The sequence below is a fragment of the Aplysia californica genome, unplaced genomic scaffold, assembly GCF_000002075.1.
Source record: "Aplysia californica isolate F4 #8 unplaced genomic scaffold, AplCal3.0 scaffold00002, whole genome shotgun sequence".
In the NCBI taxonomy this organism is placed as follows: domain Eukaryota; kingdom Metazoa; phylum Mollusca; class Gastropoda; order Aplysiida; family Aplysiidae; genus Aplysia; species Aplysia californica.
The window spans coordinates 3,235,809-3,259,600 of NW_004797272.1; the positions used below are offsets into that span (position 1 = coordinate 3,235,809).

General features: G+C 37.3%; 2 protein-coding genes across 3 annotated transcripts in view; one reads left to right on the forward strand and one right to left on the reverse strand.

The window, feature by feature from the left end:
- The window catches only part of LOC101859746 (COP9 signalosome complex subunit 2), a 24,237-nt gene extending 23,507 nt beyond the window's left edge, over window positions 1–730 (reverse strand). The window contains exon 1 of one of the 2 annotated variants that reach the window (XM_005089013.3): window positions 443–730. In XM_005089013.3, coding sequence (XP_005089070.1) covers window positions 443–493 — 51 coding nt within the window. In that variant the 5' untranslated portion in view covers window positions 494–730. The remainder of the gene's footprint in view (window positions 1–442) is intronic. The other variant, XM_013090483.2, reaches the window with a different exon arrangement.
- Window positions 731–1,167: 437 nt separating this feature from the next.
- Window positions 1,168–23,792, forward strand: part of LOC101859985 (phosphoacetylglucosamine mutase) — a 27,963-nt gene continuing 5,338 nt past the window's right edge. Inside the window, exons 1-14 of the mRNA XM_005089014.3 lie at window positions 1,168–1,425; window positions 3,408–3,478; window positions 4,764–4,893; window positions 6,149–6,244; window positions 7,097–7,170; window positions 9,952–10,076; window positions 11,639–11,791; window positions 13,985–14,027; window positions 14,655–14,779; window positions 15,815–15,928; window positions 17,669–17,770; window positions 19,917–19,972; window positions 20,453–20,516; window positions 23,070–23,192. Coding sequence (XP_005089071.1) covers window positions 1,331–1,425; window positions 3,408–3,478; window positions 4,764–4,893; window positions 6,149–6,244; window positions 7,097–7,170; window positions 9,952–10,076; window positions 11,639–11,791; window positions 13,985–14,027; window positions 14,655–14,779; window positions 15,815–15,928; window positions 17,669–17,770; window positions 19,917–19,972; window positions 20,453–20,516; window positions 23,070–23,192 — 1,371 coding nt within the window. The 5' untranslated portion in view covers window positions 1,168–1,330. The remainder of the gene's footprint in view (window positions 1,426–3,407; window positions 3,479–4,763; window positions 4,894–6,148; window positions 6,245–7,096; window positions 7,171–9,951; window positions 10,077–11,638; window positions 11,792–13,984; window positions 14,028–14,654; window positions 14,780–15,814; window positions 15,929–17,668; window positions 17,771–19,916; window positions 19,973–20,452; window positions 20,517–23,069; window positions 23,193–23,792) is intronic.

Below are 23,792 nucleotides of genomic sequence, written 5' to 3' on the forward strand. Positions count from 1 at the left end.
AAAATCACGAGACCGGAAGCCGGAAACCGTTCGGAGAAATAAAGATCGGCACTATTTCTCCGAACGTTCGGAGAAATAGGCACTTAGATAAAAATATGGAGGTGGGGGGATTCAGGGGGGCACTACTTTGATGTTTTGCAGTTAGGTTGCATCCCTGCTCTTTGTGCAGCCTATTTCAAATAGTGTTTGGTCATCAAGACTTCTGGATTTCTTCTCTGGATGTAAACACATGGATCATGGACTTATAACGAACGAACGGAACTATAAGATCACCATCTACACACCTGAGCATGAGTCGGTAGTGAAACTAAAATGATACCATAATAATACTAATAAGTAGATCTATTCTATCAAGATCTAGATTCTAGATCTAGATCTAGACATTAGTTAAAGTCTCAGTCTAGTTTTTGAGATTCAACTTGGACTCGACACTTTCACTTACCAAGTCGTATTCCTCCTCGTCATCTCCACACATGAACTCATCGTCCGACATTTTTGTTGGCTACTGTTAGTGCTTGGTAAATGCAAAGTCACAACCACTGCCCTGCAATTTACTTGAGAGTAATACTTTCCTAAACTCAGTTATAAAATGAAGATAGTCTTGCTCCAGCCTGATTCGAGCCGAAATATTTCGCTCTCTGCTAGGCCTAGAACTATTGTTGTTGATCTCTTCCCATTTTCTCTCGGCGAGACACCGAGACCATGAAGTGAAGTAATCATAATCATCACCAAGAGACATATTTGTATCGATCCCTTATTGGCAAATTGCGATACCATATTCCCGCATTTTCCTGCTGATACAAAATCTAGATCTACATGCATTACTATGTCATTCTCTTGCAGAGTGACTGAATGTGTGTGTGTGTGTATGTGTGTGTGTGTTCAGTGTAAAATGGAGTTCAGGGACGGGTGGAGCGGCGTGGTTTTTTTATTTATAAAAAATAGTGTTGGACAGAAGCTCTGATCTGAGCCGATAAATAGGGCATAGATCTGCATGTTTGTCAATTTCTTGCTCTTATTACTCAAAAAAGTGTATCTTTGAAACGCCTTTTAAAACAGTTTATTCTGCCAATAAAATTATACCAGTCAAAATACATGTAGAATCTATTTCAATCATCAACTAATAAATAACTTTCAAAGTCAAAGATTTGTTTTTGTCTTTTTTTTTCCAGTTGTGATTGTCGTTTTTTTCTTCGTCTTCTTCTGCTAATAAACACTTATTACCTCGTCACCGGCAGTTCTTTGGTCACCGAGTAAAAGGGAGGACACTCTGGTAGCCTATTTAGGGCCTAGATCTTGCCTGGTATTTACATTGCCAACTGTGCTAAACATGGATGCGTTGTCGAGAGCTGTCAACGAAGCACAAAAACATCCTCGTTCCTTGGAACAGGAGCTTAGTTATGGTACTGCTGGATTTCGGATGAGGTGAATATTAGTTTTTGCTTTTTGATAGTGCCATTGATTCATTTTTGTTAGCTAACTTCTGTCTTCTTTATCGAGTTCTTCCGACAAAGTTCCTGGTTCTGATTGTTGCCGGTCGACCGGCCGGCAGTCGCACGGCACGGTCTGCAAAATGTCCGGGCCGAAGTCTCAACTGACCACAGCCTTAACTTTCAAAAGAAAAGGCCAAGAACGCAGAGATTCATGGTCTCTCGTGTTTGGCAAGATTGTAGACTGGGTCTTGGGTAAGGTAAAGCCTGCCCCCCCCCCCAAAAAAAAACACCTTTAAAAAACCCAACCTTATTTGGATGATTGGAGGCGTTGTGGTTGTGAAAGCCCAAATTATCACTCTTTATAGATCTAGATCTAGATCTAGATTCTAGATCTAGATCTATCATTTTTTTAAATAACTTATTATTTATAAGGGTATTATTTTACTTTCACAGCGTTCATATATATATAGGTCTAGATCTAGAGATCTAGCGCTTTTTTGGGGTCAATTTTTAGGCCATCATTATTCGGACTTGAGTCCGAATAACATTTTTTCATATTCGAACTCGAGTCCGAATAAAAAAAAATTCATATTCGAACTTGAGTCCGAATATGAAAAATTTTTATTCGGACACGGGTCCGGAAAAAAGGAAGTGTCTTCTTTCTATAGATCTAACGTTCAGTGCTTCCAATTTTCCGCCATTTTTTAGTTTCCCCCACACCTTATCTGCCAATCCGATGCCCGCCGACTCAATGATACAACCCCGCTCCCCATGTTTCCCACTTTCTTTGTTGTAGAAAAAGTTAAAATTGAAGATTAGCAGATCACCTGGCACCTGCATATTATGAGCTGTGCAAAAAAAAAAAGACCGATTCGTTCAAATACACAAGCCTGTGTCATCTCGATTGTTTACCAAGAAAAAATTGTGTTGCTGTGTAGAGCCGAGCATACGGCAACTTTTGATTCCATAGACCAGCGCACAATTCAATCACGTAGATCTGCATCAAGACTAGCTTATTATTGTAAATGTAATAATGATCAGTTGCCGTGTGGGGGGAGGGGGGGGGGAGACTGACGCGTATGCTACGTTCAATGCTCGGACCGATAGTGCCCCCCTACCCCGACACGCACACACAGCCACACGTGTGCAGGCCGCCCATCCGACCCCGACACACGCTAACGAGCCATTTTTAATTGCTTCTGATGACCTCTTGACAAATAAACATTTATTAGAAGCGCTATAACTTTTCAGGCCCGCCTCAAATTCATTATAAGATCAAAACTCGGCTCCAGCACAATTTAACGCCATTTTGCCGGAAGTGATCCCGGTCTCTACCCAGCCTGAGGCGAGTCACGAGTGAGGCAGGACAGGAAGCCGGAGTCACAGGAAGTCGGAAGTGATGTCATGCTGGACAAGAATGAGAGTCCGAATAACATTTTTTGATATTCAGACTCGAGTCCGAATAGTCACTTCGCAATTTTTAACTTTTACGTGAATTTTGACTGTAGAATCTAGATTCTAGATATAGATCTAGAGTCTATCCCCGTTCAATATTTCATTTCACGTATTTTATCACAAACTGGGGGGTTTCAGGATGGCTTCTCCCCACCCCCACCCCACCCATGAATCTTTTAGGTTTCAGGGGAGTAAGCTGCCCTGCACTGAGCATGATTTGATGCCTTGCAAGGTTTGAGATTAACTTTTCTGGTAAACAATTGATTTACTCTTGTGATAGTTTTAATGGTCATGATGATAATTGTGTTGTGCTCCCACGTATAGTATAGGTTGGTTTTGCCCCCAAAAGCAGTGTATATTTTGATTGGGTGTGAAAGGAAAATTTACTCTAACAACCCAGTTTGACATGGCATAAATACATTTTAATCGGTACTGAATATCTGATAGAATAGACTGCACTGATTATGCTTTTTAAGAGAATCAAAGACATCTTCTTAGTATTGTGTATTTATTTTTCAGGGCAGAGAAATTAGACCATGTTCTATACAGAATGGGATTGCTGTCAGTTGTGTTTTCCAAGTACAAGTCAGGTAGGTTTTAATTTTTCACATTTTACGTGGTTGTAAGTAAGGTTACTATTTGAACTACTTTTTGGACTTGCAGAGCCTGTGTCTATACTCATTTAAAAATAAAAGACTGCTTACTTTGCATGGATCAAAACCGCTTCAGAGATAACTCTTCCTAGTGTTCTATATTAATTGCCCACTGTTTTCCTAAGAAAATATGATTTTACGTGGAAGAAAGTTTGAACCACAAACAGTGGAAAATGACCACTGACTTGGTGCACACAGCCTAACTTTAATCATTATTAGTCTACTGACTGAGCTTACTATACACAAGTCAAATGGAAAATCTTAATTGGTCTCAGCTAATTTCGAGAATGAAAAGAATGTTCTAAAGTCTAAAGTTAGTCCAATACTATATGCTCATTGTTAGAAAAACCTACAACTGCTGGCTATGTCCTGGTATTATGACTGAATAAACAGCAACTCTTATGTTTCTGGTCTAGTATTTTTCTTTAATAATTCTGTTATATGGCTAGCTAAAAAAAAATTTAATGAGACTAAGAACAAGCTGAGACTTAGTAAAAAAACATCAATTTTTTAATTGAGAATTTCCACCTTGTTTTTATTGCTACTGGTGCAGTGGAATTTTTTCTGCCTTGTTATTTTGCACATCTAACATTTTCAAACTGATGTGAAAATCACTTTTATTTTTTTTAATGTCATGCTCCACATTCTATTATATTCTATTTTGCAAGTTAAAGGCCTACTCCTCGATTTTTGCTAAGAGTCCTGAGTTGATCTTATAGTTAATAGTGGCTGCTCTGGACTCATGGGAAAATAATTCTTACAAGATTAAATCATAAAGGGATTTACAGGACTCTGTCGTCTATCTCTGTGATCTATTGGTTCTCTCATAACAAAGTACTGCCCGTATTTTTAGATGTTACAACGCATAATAGTCTCCGTCTAAGATGAAAAACAAAATTTTAACTACTCAAAAGTCAACCGTAAGATCTTGCTATGAAGGGACTAAGTTTGGTTGAGATCCTATTAATTTAGATCATAATTTACTGAATAAAAACCTTTGTGTGCGCACCTTATCAAACGAGCAGCAAAGATGTGTGATCGGTGTACTCTCATCGTGTCACAGACCATCTACTCCCATAAACGTGATCGCATTTTTGCTATTAATCTTGATGAGTGAGTATTTGCCCCTGGCAAAATATTACGCAGAGGTGTAAACTCTTCAACACATATTATTTAGTCTTGACCATTAACGATTAAAGTAAAGGTGACTTTTATTTATCAGGCACTACTGGGCTCATGATCACTGCTTCCCACAACCCAGAGGAAGACAATGGTGTCAAGATAGTTAGCACCCTCGGGGAGATGATGCCCATGTCATGGGAAAAGTATGCCACTCAGCTCGTAAATGTCAGGTAAGACCAGCTAGTGGTATTCCATCGTGATACATTTTTTTTTTTCACTCTTGATTGGCCTTGAAGTTCCGAAACAAGGATAAAATTGGTCGCTTTTAAGAACAAGTGGGCTAACTCAGATTTCGAGGGTTTCCAGAAAGCTTGACCTACACCAAAAGTGGGCATTGCCCTACCTATAGGAGAAGTTCATTGGTGTGTATATATATTTGTTTGGTTTTAGAGAAAACTCTCCTTTTCTTTTTGAAGAAACTGTACAAGGGGTAAAAACTTTACCTTCGATTTTCTCAAAACAGCATCTTTTCGGGATAGCCCCCTTGGGCTTAAAAGCAACCAATTAGACTCATTTACATTTCCTGACAAGAAATGCCTTAAATTATTTTTCATATTATTATATTTTCTAATTTGATTGTTGATTTAGGTCAAAACATACCCATCTCCAATTTGCTTTTTTCCCCCTTCTTTTGGGGTTTTTTGTTTGTTTTTTGGTTTGTTTGTTTATTTGATTTTCACTTTTTCATTCAGTGTCATGGACAATGCCAATATAGCCATCATTGAAATTAGTCTTGGATTCTTTCTCCTTGCTGCGATTGCTAATGTAACTCTATCCCGCTGATTAGACAGCATAACATTTTTTGTTCAGTATGTGTATTGTTTATTTCAGCAAAAATAAGTGTATACATCAGTTGATATCGTAAAAGAAAATCAGTCTCATGTTTTGTTTTTAATGTAGTTTAGCATTTTTACAGTCCCTAACCACTGGTACACTGATGGAGCATAAAATTGCCCATATGCCTAGCCACCGGTACAGAAGTGAGCGAGACAGTATTCCCAGCCCGGCCAATTTGGGACAAAATGTGCACATATTCTCTACACAGGGCATTATCGGTAACTCTGAAGTCTTTCTGATTTAGATCCTGGTAATGATGAAGATTACCCTAAGTGGGATGTCGTATGTGATCTGACGATATGAATGAAGGCATGAATTGCTCAGGAGCTCAGGCAGAAGGGCATGGTAGCCTCAGATCAGGGCTCAAAGGGTTAATATATATAGCAAGCTGATACAATATATATATAATATTGTTCTCCCACATCAATATTTAGCTGGAGTTGAAGTTAGTACAAATTTTCAACAGGTGAGGAAAATTGTTTTAAAAATAAGGTTCTGTGCAGAATATGTTTTGTTTTCTCTTTTCTCAAAACAACTTTTTTTATACTGATTATCTCAATTTTTCTTTTGTATTTTTTTTTGCTCAAGTGATGCTCTGATAGCCGACAGTTTAAAGGACATCATTACAACGGAGAATATTGACATGTCAAAACCCGCAACTGTCATGCTTGCCATGGATACAAGGTATGTGTACATTCTACCTTCTGAGAGCTGGGAACTTAATTTATAGTTGAACACAATACTTACTGGGTTTTTTAGGGACAACAGCAGTTTTAATTTGTTCAAGATTCTGCTATTTCACGTGGTTTGAAATCAGACCTCTTGCTGATATCGTTTTCACTGTTTTGAGACACTCCCCTCAATACTAATATCAGCTTGTAAAGTCTTCTTTTTTTTTTCTTTTTGAAAAAAATTAAAGTGAACCTGTATTTTTTTAAAAACTATGTATATCTTCTAGTTGTTGTTGTCTCGTTATAATGTAGTTACCTTTTCACCTTTCTTCTTTGCTTAATTTTAATCGGTGCTTTTGATTTACCATTTTATTGCTCTTGATTTACTTTGTGATTACGGTTACTTATATACTTACCATGATACCTTCTTAGTTTGTTTTTTGTAACAAATAAATTGTTTTGACAAATATCATATAAATGTATATAAAATGTTTAAACACAGCTCATTGGTCCCACACATGTCACCCCCCCCCCCCCCAACTCAATAACATTCTCTTTCTCTCTCTCTCTGTCTCTCTGTCTCTCTCTCTGTCTCTCTGTCTCTCTCTCTGTCTCTCTTTCTCTCTCTCTCTGTCTCTCTTTTTCTCTCTCTCTCTCTCTCTCTCTCTCTCTCTCTCTCTCTCTGTCTCTCTCTCTCTCTCTCTCTCTCTCTCTCTCTCTCTCTCTCTCTCTCTCTCTCTCTCTCTCTCTCTCTCTCTCGTGTTGGTGAATTTGTAGAACGGGCCCTCTACTAAGTCTGTATTAATGCTTTGAATTGCTCGTCCATGAACAAAAAAGAAGTTTGACTTTTTAACCTCCCTGGTAGGCCAAGCAGCAAAGCTTTAGCACAGGCTGCAACTGATGGCATTGAAGCTCTTGGAGGGACATGTAAGAATTTTGGTAAGTGAGGCACTCACTCAAAGAGTACTTTCGTTGATGCATGATCTGTGTGTGGAATATTTCACCTGTTGACATCCTGCTTAAATATTCTTCCTAAGGCTTCATTTATAAATTTAACACCTGTTTATGAAAAGAGCGTACCCAAGCCAGGTGTTCACTTTTCGGTTGTTAAGTCTGTTGCCGTCTGAGTGAAGTGGCAAAGGACATAGAGTATAACTCTCTTGGCTGTCTTTTATGTGGAGCTTAATAGTATGGACATTAAATAGGAGAGGAAGAGGTGTTGATAGCAGCAGCTGTTCTAATGATTAATTGAGGGACCACTCTTTTGTTTCCATCAGCTCATTGATATATAGGTATTCTGCAGACCTTTTATGTTTTGCTTTTATTAGATTTCATTTCCATAATTTATGTTTGTATTTCAGTAGTTTGTAGGAAAATAGATTTTGAAGAAGAAGAAAAAGTAAGTGACCTAGAATGTTACTTGATAAGAGATGGGCCCAGATGTAGCATATCTCCATAAGCCATGGTCATTATCAACATATATCAGACTAGACTTGTGAAGTCCAGGGAATCTCAACCAGTCTCTCATGGGCGACATATCTCCTCTTAATGTGTTGAAACATTTTTAGAATATGTTGTATTTATTGCTTTTCTACACATATATTATTAGTTGAGAAGAGACAATCCTCAGAAAAGTCTTAGTTCGTAAAGTTGTCTTTGAATAGCGAAAATTTTAGGACAATTGAAGTGGACGATGAAACTGACTACAGTCAAAGCTTCTCTAAGGGCTACCTATATAACACAATCACCTGTACAAATGGCCACTTCCCAATTTTTCTCGTGCTTACTTTTTAAGTTATAATGACACTGTGTAAGACGGCCACCTGTCTAATGCAGCCACTTTTCTCCTTGACAATGTGTGTCCATCTTAAACTGTTCCAACTGTATTCACAAGGCAAAAAAGACCCAAAAATACAACATATAAGGAGAAGCTGCTAAAGACATGCAATTTGTCTACCATTATCAAGACCCATGAATATGAACAGTGTTCAGACATTGTTGATCCCATGGTTATTCAGTTCACACATGTTTATGAGGGAGCTCAGTCACTCAAGGAGTACAGTGTTTGCCTGTCAACCTGGAGGTCTGGAATTTGATCCCTGCCAGCTTTGGGTTTTTTTCTTAGTTTCTACACCTCCTGATTCAAGAATGGGTAGGCGGTAGGATCAAACACCTAGTCTTCTCAGATAAGAACAAAAACTTTCAGAGGTCCTGTGTGACAGTTTCTCGCATTAAAGACACTCTGGCGCTTTGTAAGTCAAAAAGAGTATTCCCTTCGGGCTGCTGTTGGGCTGAAATTCAAAATTGATTCCTGCCCTAAAACTGAAGCCTATTTAATCAGTATTGATATTAAAAGTACCTTGAAAAATGCCACTTGGCTACCTGTCAAGCTTGGGATGACTCTACATTCCGTGTAGATAGATATGGCTGTGAACATTTAGTCAACTGCACTGTGAGATGAAGATCTTACAGTTGGTTACTCCCTGAGCTCTAGCAGGGGTGCGAGAGGAAGAAGACACAATATTTATCTTGAAGTATGAAAGCTTCCACTTGGAATACTGGCAGGGGCAACCCCGACCATATGACAAATGTTGATCAGTTTAACTTTGTGTAAATATACTGTAGGAATACACATTTATGCTGTCTTATATTTTATTTCGATATATACTTGTTCTCCTTTTCCTCTTTTTGCTTCCTTATTTCTGTTGGTGATATTATTGTGTTTTGAGCAGCTAATGATGTGTCCAAAATATCAATATTTAGAATAAATAATAATAATAATGGATTGCATTTATATAGCACATATCCACTTATGCAATGCTCTATGCGCTTAACATGATACATATTATGGATTTACCAATCAATTTTAAAGGCTCATAGTGTTACATACTCGTGCTCACACATATTCACGCATGCACGCACCACACACACATACATACACACATACGTACATATGCACATGCGCACATACAAACTCACAACGATCTACAGTTTGGATGGATTCTGTCTAATCGAAATATGATGAAAATAGAAATGCTTTTAGTTTCTTCTTAAAAATTTCTAGATTTTCTGCTTCTCTGATAGTTTTTGGAAGCCTATTCTAAACAAGTGGGGCAAAATATGAAAAGGAGCGTTGGCCATATGATTTGTAATTTATTTTAGGTTTAACAAGGGTTGTTTTGTCACTTGATGATCTGGGCGTTCTAGGAGGCACATACGGTGTTAAAAACTGTTTTAGATAGTCAGGTGATAAATCATGTAAGCACTTGTAGCAAGTTAAACAGATATTATATATTTAACGCTCTTTCACCGGGAGCCAGTGTAATTCTTTTAAAATAGGAATCACACGATCGTGCTTTAGTTTCTTAGTAATTATTTTGGCAGCTATATTTTGTACTCTTTGTAGTTGTTGTAACTGTTCATCAGGTACACCAGCCATTGTTGATCCCATAGTTATTCAGTTCACACATGTTTATGAGGGAGCTTGTTTAATCTTTCTGTTTACTTATATTTAAGTCCATCTTTCAAACTGCATTTTGTCTGTGTTTGGGGAAATTTGTAAAGGTTGAGTGGGGGGGGGTATGGATTGATCAATATTTAATTCTTGCTTAATCTTTCTATATGTACCATTCAAGTCCGTAAATCAAACCACATTTGATTGATTTTATCAAGTTTGAGAAAATGTATGATATCCCTTGTGATTGTGTGGATGTTTTCCAGGCTTGCTGTCTACCCCACAACTCCACTTCATTGTTTGTTGTGAGAACACTCAGGGCCAGTACGGTCAACCCACAGAGGAAGGATACTATCAAAAACTTTCTGCTGCTTTCGGTAAATTGAACTCGGTAAGAATAAGTTTTGATTTTTTTTTTGCCTGGTTGTCATTCACATTATACTCGTGGTTGTGTCCATGGCCTTTGGTTTAGTGAAGGAGGAATCTTTGTCCCTTTAGGTAGTAGTGTTTTAACTGTACTGAAAATTTATTGTATTTGTATAGTTTGAATACACAAGTCTCAATTGAAATTCACGGGCACCAAATTGAACCTTTTTGTGTTCTGCAGCCATGCTGAAGAAGTACAGAGCTGAAGAACTATGGTCCAGTTTAGTGAGAACTATCTTTCAGGGTGCCTTTACTTGGCTTTCTTCACCTTCGCTCACAGTTGTTAGGGTTGTTATTGAGAGAGCTGTTTAGATTTATTGAGCTATTTCTGTTTTGGGGTTTAAGCGGCGCACACTCATGGGTTTATCTTAGATTAGCACCTTGTGGCAGGGGAGCACCTGCAGGAAACCAGGCTGCTAATACCTCAAGTTTATGTGAACGTGCCTCTCCACTCTTGTTATCTACCAAATTTATTTATGGCTTTTTGAAAATTGCATAGTAACATGAAGTGTTGTAAGCCTGTTTTAGACAACGTACGTGTACACGCATACACTCGTAACGTACGCTTTCTAGTCTATGTATATATATATGCCATAGAAAATACTCCTGCAAAATGGCCAGCTTTCCCTCTCTCCTTTTTTTCTTTAAACTTGAAGGGAAAAGAAGATTATGCCTTTTACATTCTATGCTTGGTTGTTTGTTTTTTTAGGGTGGGTGCTGATACTTTCGATAGTTAATCTGTCTATCGGTCTACTTGTTGCTCTTTCTCTCTGTATCTGGTAAAAATGTGGATGCATTTTGGCATCTGTCTGTATATAACCTCATGTGTAAAATGTAGGTCGCTAATGATAAGGAGAATTGTGATTGTTTATAAATTGATAGGGATGCCTGATTTATTTACATGTGTATAAACACACACACACGCACATACGTACACACACAAAGACTTAAACATACTTATGTATCTGTGTGTGTGTGCTAGTATGATTTTGTGTGTGTGTGTGTACGTTATATTATATGAGTATACAGTCGAAACTGTCTAAGATAGCCAACCATTCTGTCATCATTTTTAAAAGTACAGTGTACGCAGTTTTTTGAATGTTATAGTAGAGCCCCAAAAAAACCCGAATATTGTAATAAAAAACTGAAAACTCTTTGCAAACATCCCAAATTATTATTTTTAAGTACAATTTTAATAATTCCTTATTATATTTAAAGCAAATGTAGTTTGCTTGGTAACAACATTCAGTTTTTTTACTCTCCTGTAAAATTGTAAAAACTGCCTATACTATTCTTTCTAAAATGATAGTGTCATTATAATGTTTAAAAAAATACAGAAGGGAAGAAATGGGAAGTGGCCATTTGTACAGTTGATTGTCTTATACAGGTGGCCATTAGAGCAGGTTTGACTGTGTTTTCTAATGGAGAGTCACCTTATGAGAATGTGTTCAAATTGTCACGGTTATTAACTCTTTATCTAATATAAAAATTGTCCAGAGTAAGATATCGTCTTTTTATTTTAAACAGGGTGGATCAAAGTCAAAGTACAGGCCTCAACTGTATCTTGATCAAGCCAATGGTGTTGGAGCTCTCAAAATGAAGGAGATGTGCAAATTCCTTGGTGATGGTTTGGAGATCACTTCTGTCAATGATGGTTCTTCTGGAAAATTGAACAATCAAGTGAGTGTCTCTGTCTGTTTTATTAATAATGTTTCTGCTGTTACAGGCACAAAAATTACATAAAGGAAGTTTGAAGTTACATTTATATTTGCTTCATCAAGTTTAGGATAGGACATAAATATTTAAACTGAAATGTTGATTATGTTATACGCTAGATGTATGACTGGAAGAAGTAGATCAGCTGTTTGCTTTTTTTTTTCAACTAAAGCTTCTGTTGAGGTTGATCTTTGGGTCCTCACTAAAAAGTCAGGAGTCAGTACACACTATGAATAGTACAAAAGATAGGATAGGCTCTGCCCCAGTCGACTCGTGCCCGAAATGTGGTGTCAGTCTTGACGACTTATGACACGCACTTTTTGAGTGCCTGCATGGAGACCTGTATCGCAAACCGCTTCTACAAGACAATACCCGGCCTAGACCTGATGTTCTATGGACCAGATCAAAAGAGATTGTAACATATCTGACCACATGCAGCAGGCTACTGCCCTCCGGTGGAGGCCAGCTATAGATAGAAAAGCATAAAAGTACTATAAACTTTTAATTTTACTCGCTGAAAAGAATTTTCAAGGATCCAGTTGCGCAGGAAGAACTTACACTGCTGATATCCCAGGATGAGTGTTCCTGGCTTAGAAAAGTCAACCGAATGTGCAGGTAGAACTTTTTAGTGATAACTGGAAATGTAGATGTCGTTTAAACTTGCAAGTTGTGGTACCTTTTTTTAACCTCATAGTAAGAAGAGTCAAGAGAGACCTATTTGCTTCTCTCCTAGATACTGTAAGATAACAGAGGTCGGAAATAGTAAAGTAAGTAAAAAATAAGAAGGGTACAGATTAACGGGATAAAAGGAATAATGATGGGTGTTGTAGAAAACAAATGAGACTGAGGTGGAATTAGATTTGGGAATTTTTTTCATTCAGAGAGGTCCAAAAATGTGGACATTTTTTTTGTCAGTCTTCCCTAGCTTGAAAAGAGATTGTGTTGGCACAGACATTCCCTCTCTTGTAGTAAAAATTATTTTAGGAACTAACAAATATTTTTAAGGATTGGAAACGTTTACTGCTGCTGCAGCTATTACTTTGGGTTTTAGCTTTGTGTATCTTTACAGGTTAGTCCTTCGGAATCTTACTATTCTGTATTTCATTATTTATTTATGCCATTTATTTATTTATTTATTTTTTTTGTTGGTGAACTCAGTTTTCTCCAATTTGGTAGTCAGAATCAAAGTACATGTGCAAACGAAATTGAACAAGATGGTCACACACCCATTGTTGCAGAGAAAACTGATTGTTTTAGACAGGCGGACATCTTGGACAGCGTCGTTATAATGTGTGAAAAAAAACAACAACAACACGAGGGAGTCATGGGAAGTGGTTATTTCTACAGGTGATTGTCTTGAACAGGTGGCCTGTAGAGGAGGTTCAATTGCATGTTATTAATTCCCTCTTTCATAGATAGGATTTCACTGCAGTTGTGTAGGAATGACATGGAACTTTTTTAGACAGACTTGTGATGAAATTTTTTTAATTCATATTTGTCAAGGGTCTCAGAAATACATATGAACATGGCCTGCAATGGAATTTGTTGTTCAAAATTCAGTTTTTTCAATAGTTTTGCTCAGAGTGTTTCCTACACTTTTGTTCGTTTTTTTAATTATATGAAAATGTTTCCTTCGGCTGCTTTTTTTTGTGTGTTTGACATTAGTTTTAAAGTAGGTACTGATAAATATAATTTATATGTGTGAGGTAGCATGGTGAAATCACATGCTCGTCAAAATAATCAAAGTGAAGAAACTGGCTTTTTTCCACAGGTTTGTGATTTTTTATCTAATTTTTGTTTTTTCTCTCAACGCCTTTCATGCACATTATAGAACACATTTCTGTGTAGATTTTATTGAAAAACGTTGATTAAAAGCACAAAAAATGTAAATTTTCTGTTTTCATGGACTCTCAGGCTAAGGAAATTCTAATCTTTGGCAGCCATTTTCTCACTAATTTTACATCTGAAATCAGGTGACCCCCACCTCCTTGATTCGCAAATATCTCGACTTGTATTCAAGATAAATGAATTTATTTTCATCGAAAGCAAGACAAATGAACAAGCTTTAAGATGAGTCCAATTATTCTACATGCCCAAAATTGACGAGAGCCTGATTCCACTGCGTCGTGACACAAATATTTTTACTCATCTTTTCAGTGTGGTGCTGACTTTGTGAAACTCAACCAGATGCCCCCAGCAGGTGAGTGAATCAAATGTAATTTAAATATGTATGTTTTTCCCCTACAGTATTTTTTATAGCTGAATTTTTTATCCTAAAGTAGTTCAACTGATATATGAATTCAGTTCTATACTGAATTGATCATACTTGATTGTCCTTTTGAATGTGTTCAGCCTCTAAAATTGAAAACGACATTACACAGACAAAGGAAAGGCAGTAAAGCAAACTGTTGATTATTTCATTTCTATCTGCAACTTTCGTTCATCTCTTTGATTTATGTCTCTCGATATGTGCTGAACTACCTGGCATAATATGGTAGACACAGGGAATCTTTTAATTACTTTTTTTTGGCTGTATTGAGACCATAACATGTGTGCTGACAAAATGACTTACTTCTCGGATTTTAGCCCTATGGATAAAGATATGTAAAAAATTTATGGGTTGAGTTTGTATAATTTTTAGGGTGCAGTTATTAAAGATGTGTCGAATTTGAAAAAGATGGCATCACTTGAAAATCTGCAAATTCAACCCCAATGTCAATTTTCAGCCGATATCTCCAATCTCCATTTGTGGATTGAGAGATGTAACTCATTTTGCCAGCATTGCCCACATAATAGTGCAGTTTTCTTTTCTTTTCTGTCTTTTTAGGCATCAATCTTGAGCCTGGAATGCGCTGTGCATCCTTTGATGGAGATGCTGACCGCATTGTGTATTTTTATAAGACCTCTGGGGGGAAATTTTGTTTACTGGATGGAGACAAGATTGCTACACTGGTATGTATTCGAGTTGAAAAGAATTATAAAGCTGGCCCCTGTTGATATCACAGAGGAATTCAGCTATGTAGTTCACATTCACATATCCAAATATTGACTGATCTACTTATAACATACATGCCTGCATGCATGCACATTCTTTTATACACAAACGCATTCTTCTGAACATATGCACTCAAACATTCTCTCATCACATGCATAAATATTATATGCTTTCTCTTACAAATACATCCATTTACTCACGTGTGTGCTCACACACAAACACATACAGAAACACGCACACACACACACACACACACACACACACACACACACACACACACACACACTGGCACAAACGTACATGCTAACGTACATTATACTGAAAGCTTATATTTTATACAGGAGGTTGGTTATTTAGTTAGTATCTAGAATGATATTCTTCTTTGAATATTTCTGTACTTGATATCTTTGTCCGTATTTGTAATTACGGTTCAGCTATGCAGTGGTATGAATTGTATTTGAAGCTTTCATAATTTTTAAGCTTTTTATGTCACTGGTAAATTTCTCTAAGATCAGTAATTATATAGTAAGGAAAGGAAACTTTTCTAGTTTTTGTTACATATTAGAGATTATGATTTTTTAGATAATCTTAAACAAACGCCTTTTCTACTAGATTTCCAATTCTACAGTGCTTTTTCCCATATTTCAGCAATGAAATAAATGACAGATGTTAAAATACAAAGGTTCCAAACTGTTGACCATCTCTTGATAAACTATTGATAGGACTGGAAGTTTGAGAACCACTAGTGAAAGTGAACTTCTTAACAACAAGGTGTCTGGGTGGTAGGCAGGTGCTCTGGTGTGGTTTGCTCCTTCTTTCTTATCAAGTGTCTATCGTCTTTATCTCTCATCCTTCTTTTCTTTGCATGCAAACACCTCTAATCTTGGGCACTTCTTTGACTTAAATGTGTTGCGGGTGTCATAAAACACTTACTAAAAACAAAAATACAAGGCATCCAATCAAGTGACCATGAGAAATGCTTACATTTTCAGTTTGCTGGCTACCTGAGTGATCTCTTGAAATCCAGTGGATTGAAGCTGAACTTGGGACTGGTCCAAACAGCTTACGCAAATGGCAGTTCAACATCTTACATCACTGACGTTATGGTAATTAATTATAAATGCAGTTATGTTATGGTAATTACTTATGAATACGGTTGAAATTGTTCAAGATGGTCACCCATTGTCCAGGAGAAAAATGGTTGTCCTAGTCAGGTGAACATCTTAGACAGTGTGATTTTGATATTAAAAATACACAATGGGCAAAATGGGAAGCAGTCGATTGTATAAGTGATTGTCTGAGACAGGTGGCCTTTAGAGCGGGTTTGGCTGTAGTAGGGCCTACTTGTTCTCATTTACCATCATCACTTCTTTTTCATGTTTTTTAAGACTTGTAAAGTACGATCAAACAGGTCTTTTAAAAAATATATAATTATGAATCCATTATAGAATGCTCATATGCTCTTGAAAAAACATATGTGTCAGGACGCAGTGAAATTAGGCGCTCATCAATTTTTTAGCATATGGAGTTATTGATATCATCTTAAAGATTGTTCATTTGCCTTGCTTTCTGTAAAAAAATTATCCATTTATCTTGAATAGAAGTTGAGATAGTTGCGATTGAAGGAGGTGGGGTCGCCTGGTTTTCAGAGATAAAATGAGCAAGGAAATGGCCGCCAAAGTTTTGTAACTTTCATAGCTTAAGAGTCCTTGGAAACTGTTAATTTAAATTTGTTGTGCCTTTAGTCAACGTTTTACCGTGAAATCCACACATAAAAGTGTTTTTGAATTAACATACAAGGTGTTGCGCAAACAAAAACATTCGACAAAAATTTCCAAAGTGACTGAAAGATGCTGATTTCTCTAATTTAAAAAAAAATTTTTTGGGTAGAACCCCCGCAGAATTTTCCTTACTTTTCAGCTTCGGCTATTGGAAGCACTATAGATACAGAATTTGGAATTAAATGATAATTATGATAGATTGCATTTATATAGTGCTCTATTCGATGAACGTAAAAGCTCTGAGCGCTTTACATAGATAACATGATTACTGAGAGTAAACCTCACACTCACACACCTAAGAAAAAATTTTTATATGCACAAGAAATACAATTCAACTCACATTTAGGGAAAAAGATTAATTTTTACACATTAGGACAGCAGTGAAAACAAGAAAACAATAATAATATTGATAGCTATAACAATTTATATACCACCTAATACCTAGAACTCTCCGCGTGGTTTTATGCACCCCGCATAAGTTAGCAATATTTGATCATTTTATGCATAATTTCTGATTATTTTCCTTTATCATTCTTTGTGAAAAAATTTACAGAATCACATAATTTCCCATTTTTGGGTTCAGTTTGCACTATTTCAGATTTTATTTTTGGCATAAAACCACGGGGACAGCAAGAAGGCTTTAAGAAAGCGCTCTGCAGTGCAGAATTATCACTTAACTGATGAATCAAAGGACACAGAGGGCACACTATTGTGAGACTGTTTAAGAACACACACACAAACACACACACACACACATGCACAACAGAACACACATACTCCCACACACACTCACTACTTCCAGTCCCACACACCTACTCTCATACAAAACTTACTGACACAGGATTGTTTTCAACAAATGTGTTTTTAGACTTTTTAAAAATTTTCTCTCTGATGTTATGATACTTGTTGGGTTTTTTTGGGGGGGGAGGGATACCAAACTCTTGGGGTGTAGGAAGAAAAATCTCTTTTGCCCAACTTGTTAGACTTAATAATGATGAGCATACTCTTCCGCTGGTTTCAAATGTCTTTAAATTACCGGTATTTTATTTTTGTTTCATTTTCCAGAAAGTTCCTGTAGCTTGTGTTCCCACGGGTGTGAAGCATTTGCACCACAAGGCAGAAGACTTTGATATAGGAGTCTACTTTGAAGCCAATGGGCATGGGACAGTAAGTATATATATATATATACAAAGGAGTGTACTTTGAAGCCAATGGGCATGGGACAGTAAGTATTTCCAGCGTTTTGTTTTGGCCTACTGTCGGCGTGTAATACACCTTTATCTTATTTATCAAAATATGGTTAACTTTTTAGCACCATGCTGATTTGCTGCTGCTTATTTGCAAGGTACAGTATATTTCTCACTGTGGTATTCCCTGAATGCCTACAGTTTTGGGGTATTTTTAATCAAATGGATTTTCATTTTTGTATGTTGCAGACTGCTTTAGTTTTAGTAAGTGTTTTATGGCACTTGCAACACAATAAAGTCATATAAGTGCCGAAGATCAGAGATGTTACAAGCGAGTAACAAACATAAAAAAGAAGGAGGGGAGATAAGGACGATAGATGTTTGATAGGAAAGAAGAAGCAGACTGCTATTTGTGGTGTCAAGAAAACTCAAACCATTATCAACACAGAGATACAACTTGTAGAAACACTTTATGATAGTCATCAGCAGGACAAAACAGAAAAGATGGTTTAGGGGTGATTCTAACAAGTCCACAGCTGCATGACAGTGAGGTCTCAATGGGTGTGAATGAATGTTAGATTCCAAACATTTTTTAAAGGGGTTGTGCTTCTATCTATTACAGTGAATGAGAAAATTGAAATTGATCTGCTTATGATCTTTGGCAGTTGTTTCATTCATTGTAATAAAATAGCAGTATTCAGCTTTTGCTGACAAATCACAACTTCACTTCAGTTTCCTCCTCAAGTTTCTTTTACAACTAATAGGTCTCTAAAGTGTGTTATATCTCACTTCTACAGTGTTGAACAAAATGATGCAGATATTTCTGTTCTGATCTTTTTGAGCTTGAATCATTCTACTTGAACTTGCTTTGAATTCTGTGGCCTCTCTTGTGATTAGACAAATGTGTGAATTGCTCCGAGTTGGGATTTTTTGTTGTTGATGTGTTTATATATGTTTGCTAATACAGTGTTTTCACTTTCTTTTGTTTTAGTTGGTTGTGTAAAAATGTATAGTTCGACACTCATTTCTGTTCAAAAGAAGATTATTTCCTGAAACTGTTCCCAAAAATTGAGGTAGAATTTACGAAGAGTTGACGTGTTGATTTGTGTAAATGTCCACAATGGTTAGAGTCTGAAGAAAAGCTGATTTAATTAAGTTGGCCATTTCTTTTCACATTGGTCTGGTCAGAGGTTATATGGAGTCCTTTTGTAAAAATAGGTTTGGTTATCATTAAATTTACCAGCATCTGTGGTCTAGTGGTTAGGTGCTTTGCCATGGCACACAGAAGACATGAGTTTGATTCCCATGTTGGGATAATTTTTCTTGAGTGTCTCGGTCTCTTTGCTGAGCTGAATAGTTGTATTCCTCTCTGCGCGGGTTAGCGCTGACATGCAAGGTCAAAGCCCGCTTCTTAAATGATCTACAGTGTGTCAATTTGGGTGTAAAAAAAAAGCTACATAAAATTATTTTTTTCATTAGAATACAATTAACATCAGGGCACTCGAGAACTGGAGCATGTATCGTGACTGTTTGAATGGATTTAATTGAAAATAGAAAATGAATACTTTTTGTTTGTACTAGATCAATGATAACAAGATGGGCCACTTCTCTCTTTGAGCCAATTAAAAAAGTGTCCTCAAAATTTGGTGGCGCCCTCTTCACAAAAGCGCACTCTTTGCGAACAGAGTTACCCTACTTGAGTTTTAAAAAATCAAAGTGAAACTAGCGAGTTTTGAGATAAATTTCGGAAGAACGCTTTTTTAAAATGGTTGCGCTGACAAAAAACCTCTTCCGGAGGAAAGGGTGATGGTTTTCTTCGTTTAATTTGACTTTAGAATGAAAGGCGAGAGGTCATTAAAATATTTTTAAAAACCTAAAACTCCGCACTGAACGTACCCGAACTGCTTATGAACAGCAGTCGATCTGCGCACGCAAGGAGGTGCTATTCCTATTCTTCTTCTGGAAAAACGAAAGAGAGCTTCAAAACAGACTGCAGCGCCATCTGAAGCAAAGAGCATTCTTCCTGCGGACACTTTTTTGGCTGAGTGGCCCATCTTGTTATTTACTATCTTTGACTAGATCTAAGTATCTTCTTTGTTTTAACCCACACCTTTTGCTTTACGCAGGTCTTATTCAGCAATGATGCTCAGAAAGCCATTTTAGACCAGTCAAAGAAAACTGGGTAAGTGCCCTTCAATGTATTGACGTTGACGCCTGTGCGTTGATACACTTTTTGATATAATGGTTGTATACAGGGTTGTTTATCTATGTGAAGCAGACTGCTTTGAACAGAAACAAGGGAGAGGAAAGAAAGAGATGGACAAAGAGAAGGAGGGAGTGGTTGGGGGAGGGGGGGGGAGCAAGATGAAAATAAAGAAGGAAGTGAGTGAGAGTTAGTAAGTAGAAGATGTAATCAGAGTTGAGGGGAAAAAAAAGAGGGAAGGGCTATTATTTTATGCCACTTTATACGACTGAGAAAACATTTTCAGAGATAGAATCTTCCAGTGAGCTCGACCAGAGCCATAAAACCTCAAGAAAAAAGAATAGGATTTCTTTCCCATGTGAAGACTGATCTAAATTTTGTAGCATGTTCTAAACAGAAATATGAAAAGTCAAGCAGAAATTTAGATGAACAATGTTTGCTATTGTGTTTTTATTCTAGCCTTGATGAAGCCACCAGAGACGCTGCTGTGAAATTAGAGACTGTCATGAATTTGATCAACCAGGTGAGGTTTTGATCGTACTTTTCAGCCCTTGAATTTTTCTTTCTTCCTCTTCTCCCATTCTGTTTTTCTCTCTCTCTGCCTTTATGTCTTTCTTTTTATTCTCCCTTTCTTTCCTTCCCTGTCATTTGTATTTACACGTTTGTATGTGTTCAGCACATTGACTTTCATTAGTTAAAAGGCATCAGTTCTCACTTCTCCGTGTCTCCTTTTCTTTCTCCTTTCCCAATAAGATTTTAAAAAAATTTTCTATCTCTCTGTCTGCTTGAGTGAAAAAGCTCCAAATGCTTTATTGACTGTTTTCTAAAACTATGTCTGAAACTATGTTTTATCCTTAAAGAAGCAAAGCTACAACTTACAGGTGTAACGGCTAGCATATCATTCTTGGTGGAAAGTGATTGAGGGCTGGTGATTTCTGACTCCCTAGTGAGGTATTGGTGTCTTTATAAAAATGTTTTAGCTATCTACCACACTGGACAATGTACAAAGCTTGAAAATGACTGCTGAATGATAGATTTTTTATCGATCTGAATAAAATATACACACTTTGTAATACTACATTCAGCTGCTCTTCAGCATATTCCTCATGCATTTTTTCCACTGGCTCATGAGAGCACAGCCAATTTTAGACCTCTGAAATAAGATGATCTTTTTCTGTGGGCCTCTTCCCTGCTTAATAACACTTTTGGCGCTGGAAAAGATGAAAGCCTTGAGCAGGGTCAGGATCATGTAAAGAACGCAGCAGTGCCCTTCAGATGTAGGCTACCTGTGGATTCAGTTTTTTATCAGGTTTACCTTGTCTGTACAGAGTCTCATATGCATGTTGGAAAATAATGCCTTTTCACAGATGCCTTAGTCTTTTCGACATACAGCTTCTGGAAACTTGTCAAGTGTTTCTTAATAATTTGTCACATTTACAGTATACCCAGGCAATAGAAATATTAAAAAGCAGAACACTTTTGGCATCCCAGAACACAGTGGCCACCAATTTCTTCCCTGATTATTTAACTGTAATCTTTTTGGAATTGCTGTGACAGTGGATGTTTCCATGTTACGGAGTCTCTTTTTTATTCTTGAGTGCTGTAATTTGCACAAGTCAGTTCGGGTTTTTTTTTGGTCTCAGGTCCTATTTTTATGGATGCCAGATCTTAGTTATGTATATATGACATAAGATTGTGAGGTATTGGTATGGTGGAAAAAAAAAAAACACTTGAAAGTTGTTACTGCTGCTGCTGTAATTGCTACTCCTGAAGAAAGATACCTATGTGTCCAACTCTCATGACCTGCTATATAATATTATTCACTGCCAAGGGGTCATTAGCTCCCTTGATGACCCCACCCTCTCCCAGGACAACGCCGCCGCATTCTCCACACAGTTTCAACAGATCCAGAGACAAGTTCATGCACTGCATTTTGAGTTCTTTGTTCAGCTACTTTACAGCCAACACTTTACAGTACCCCAGCTGCTCCAGAGACTTTTTCTTAGTTAACTGATTTCAGTTGGTCAAGAGTCCTCTTCATCTTCACATATAAGAATGTTAGCTTCTGATTGGAGTTTGCTGGCATTCTGCACATAGTGTATGGATTGTAAAGGGAGTGTTAACTTTTTGAGCTAAGACCATTTTCACGTTGGCGTCTCAGAAAGCTTTTGTTCTTAACTCTTTTTATCCTAGCCGTACCGCCACGGACTCTGTACCCATCCTGGGGCCGCCGCGCCGTATGAGTCGGAAGTCAGTGCGTATAGTTCAAAGTGCTATATTTCTTACATTTATTCTGAGGTTTTAAGGAAATTTGGCAGTTACGTTAGAAATTGAATGTAGTTTTTGTAAATGTGTGTGGTTAGGAAATACACCAATAGCACAATGTAGATTTTGAGGTGTATTCCACCCTCGAACTTGACCCTGATTGCCGCGCCCACGACGTCCCATTGGATTTTATAGATCTAGATCTAGCCCTACCCATCAAGCACGAATTCCAGCACCGACCCCTTCACCATAATCGAAATCGCTATTAGATGAGTCTAAGTCCTGTTTCTTATCATCCAAAACGGATTATTTCAGTGCCACTTTCATCAAATTAGTATCATTCCCCCTCACAACCCAGCGCCACTTCAAAAAGTACTTCGTCGGTCGGGAATGTGCTTTTTCGAGACAACTTTCAAGCTTCTACACCCATCGAAAATTAAAATATTCAGGCAGAGCTAGCATCGCCGTATTTGCGTATTTTGGTAATTACAAGCAGAACTAGCTTCTTTGACGTGACCGTATCGCTGTTCCGAGAATACTCGTAGCCCGGATAAAAAGAGTTAAAATTCTGGCCACTGACCCCCTTACCTTTGCCAATAATTGTAGGTTCTCAGGGGAAAAAGGGCTTACAAAGAATATCAGCTTCTATATGTAGCTCAAAAGTTTTATCAACAAACAGGATGATATGGAAACAAGAACCCCACCCACCCAATGATGGTTAAGCTTCGAAGAATGGCTATTTTGACTTAAAGGATGAAACAATTGCAGGTTGACTGGCATCTTAGAGCTGAACACTTTTTCTTGGTTTCAGACGGTGGGTGATGCTATATCAGACCTGCTGGTGGTGGAGACAATCCTCTCTCAGAGGGACTGGGCCTGTGAAGATTGGGATCTGGCCTACACTGACCTACCAAGCAGACAGCTCAAGGTTAAAGTGAGTGTCGCGTTTTCATTTTATATTCCCATGTTTGTTGGTTCACTTTTGCTCTATTGACGTTTTTTTTTCTCACATTAGTCTATCAAGAAGTAAAGAGACTACATTTTTTTGGTCCTCTTCTCAATTTCATTTGCAAGTGCTCTTCTTAGTAATGTCATAGGATATAACTGCTTTACAAATTGAAAAATGAAGCTCTTAACTCATTCCGTACCATGAGGTCAATGATCCTACAAGCCTATTGGGTTGCTCACTTTGAAGGCTATTGTTTTGTTTATATTTTATCACATGTGGTGACATTATACTCCAAAATAAAGGAAAAAGAATAAGGATTATGAAAAGGCATTTACTGAAATAAATAATGACAGAAAATAAAACGACATTCACAGCCGAAGTATGACATGAAACAAAATGATGATTGACATATCAGCGATACATCATGGATTGAAACACTCACTGTATTCTTTATCAACAATACTTAGTGGCTTAGCATGGAATGAGTACATGTAAATACCTAAATACCATTACTGGTCTGAGCAGCCCAAGTCTCTGTTTTACACACACACACACACACACACACAAACACACACATACACACAC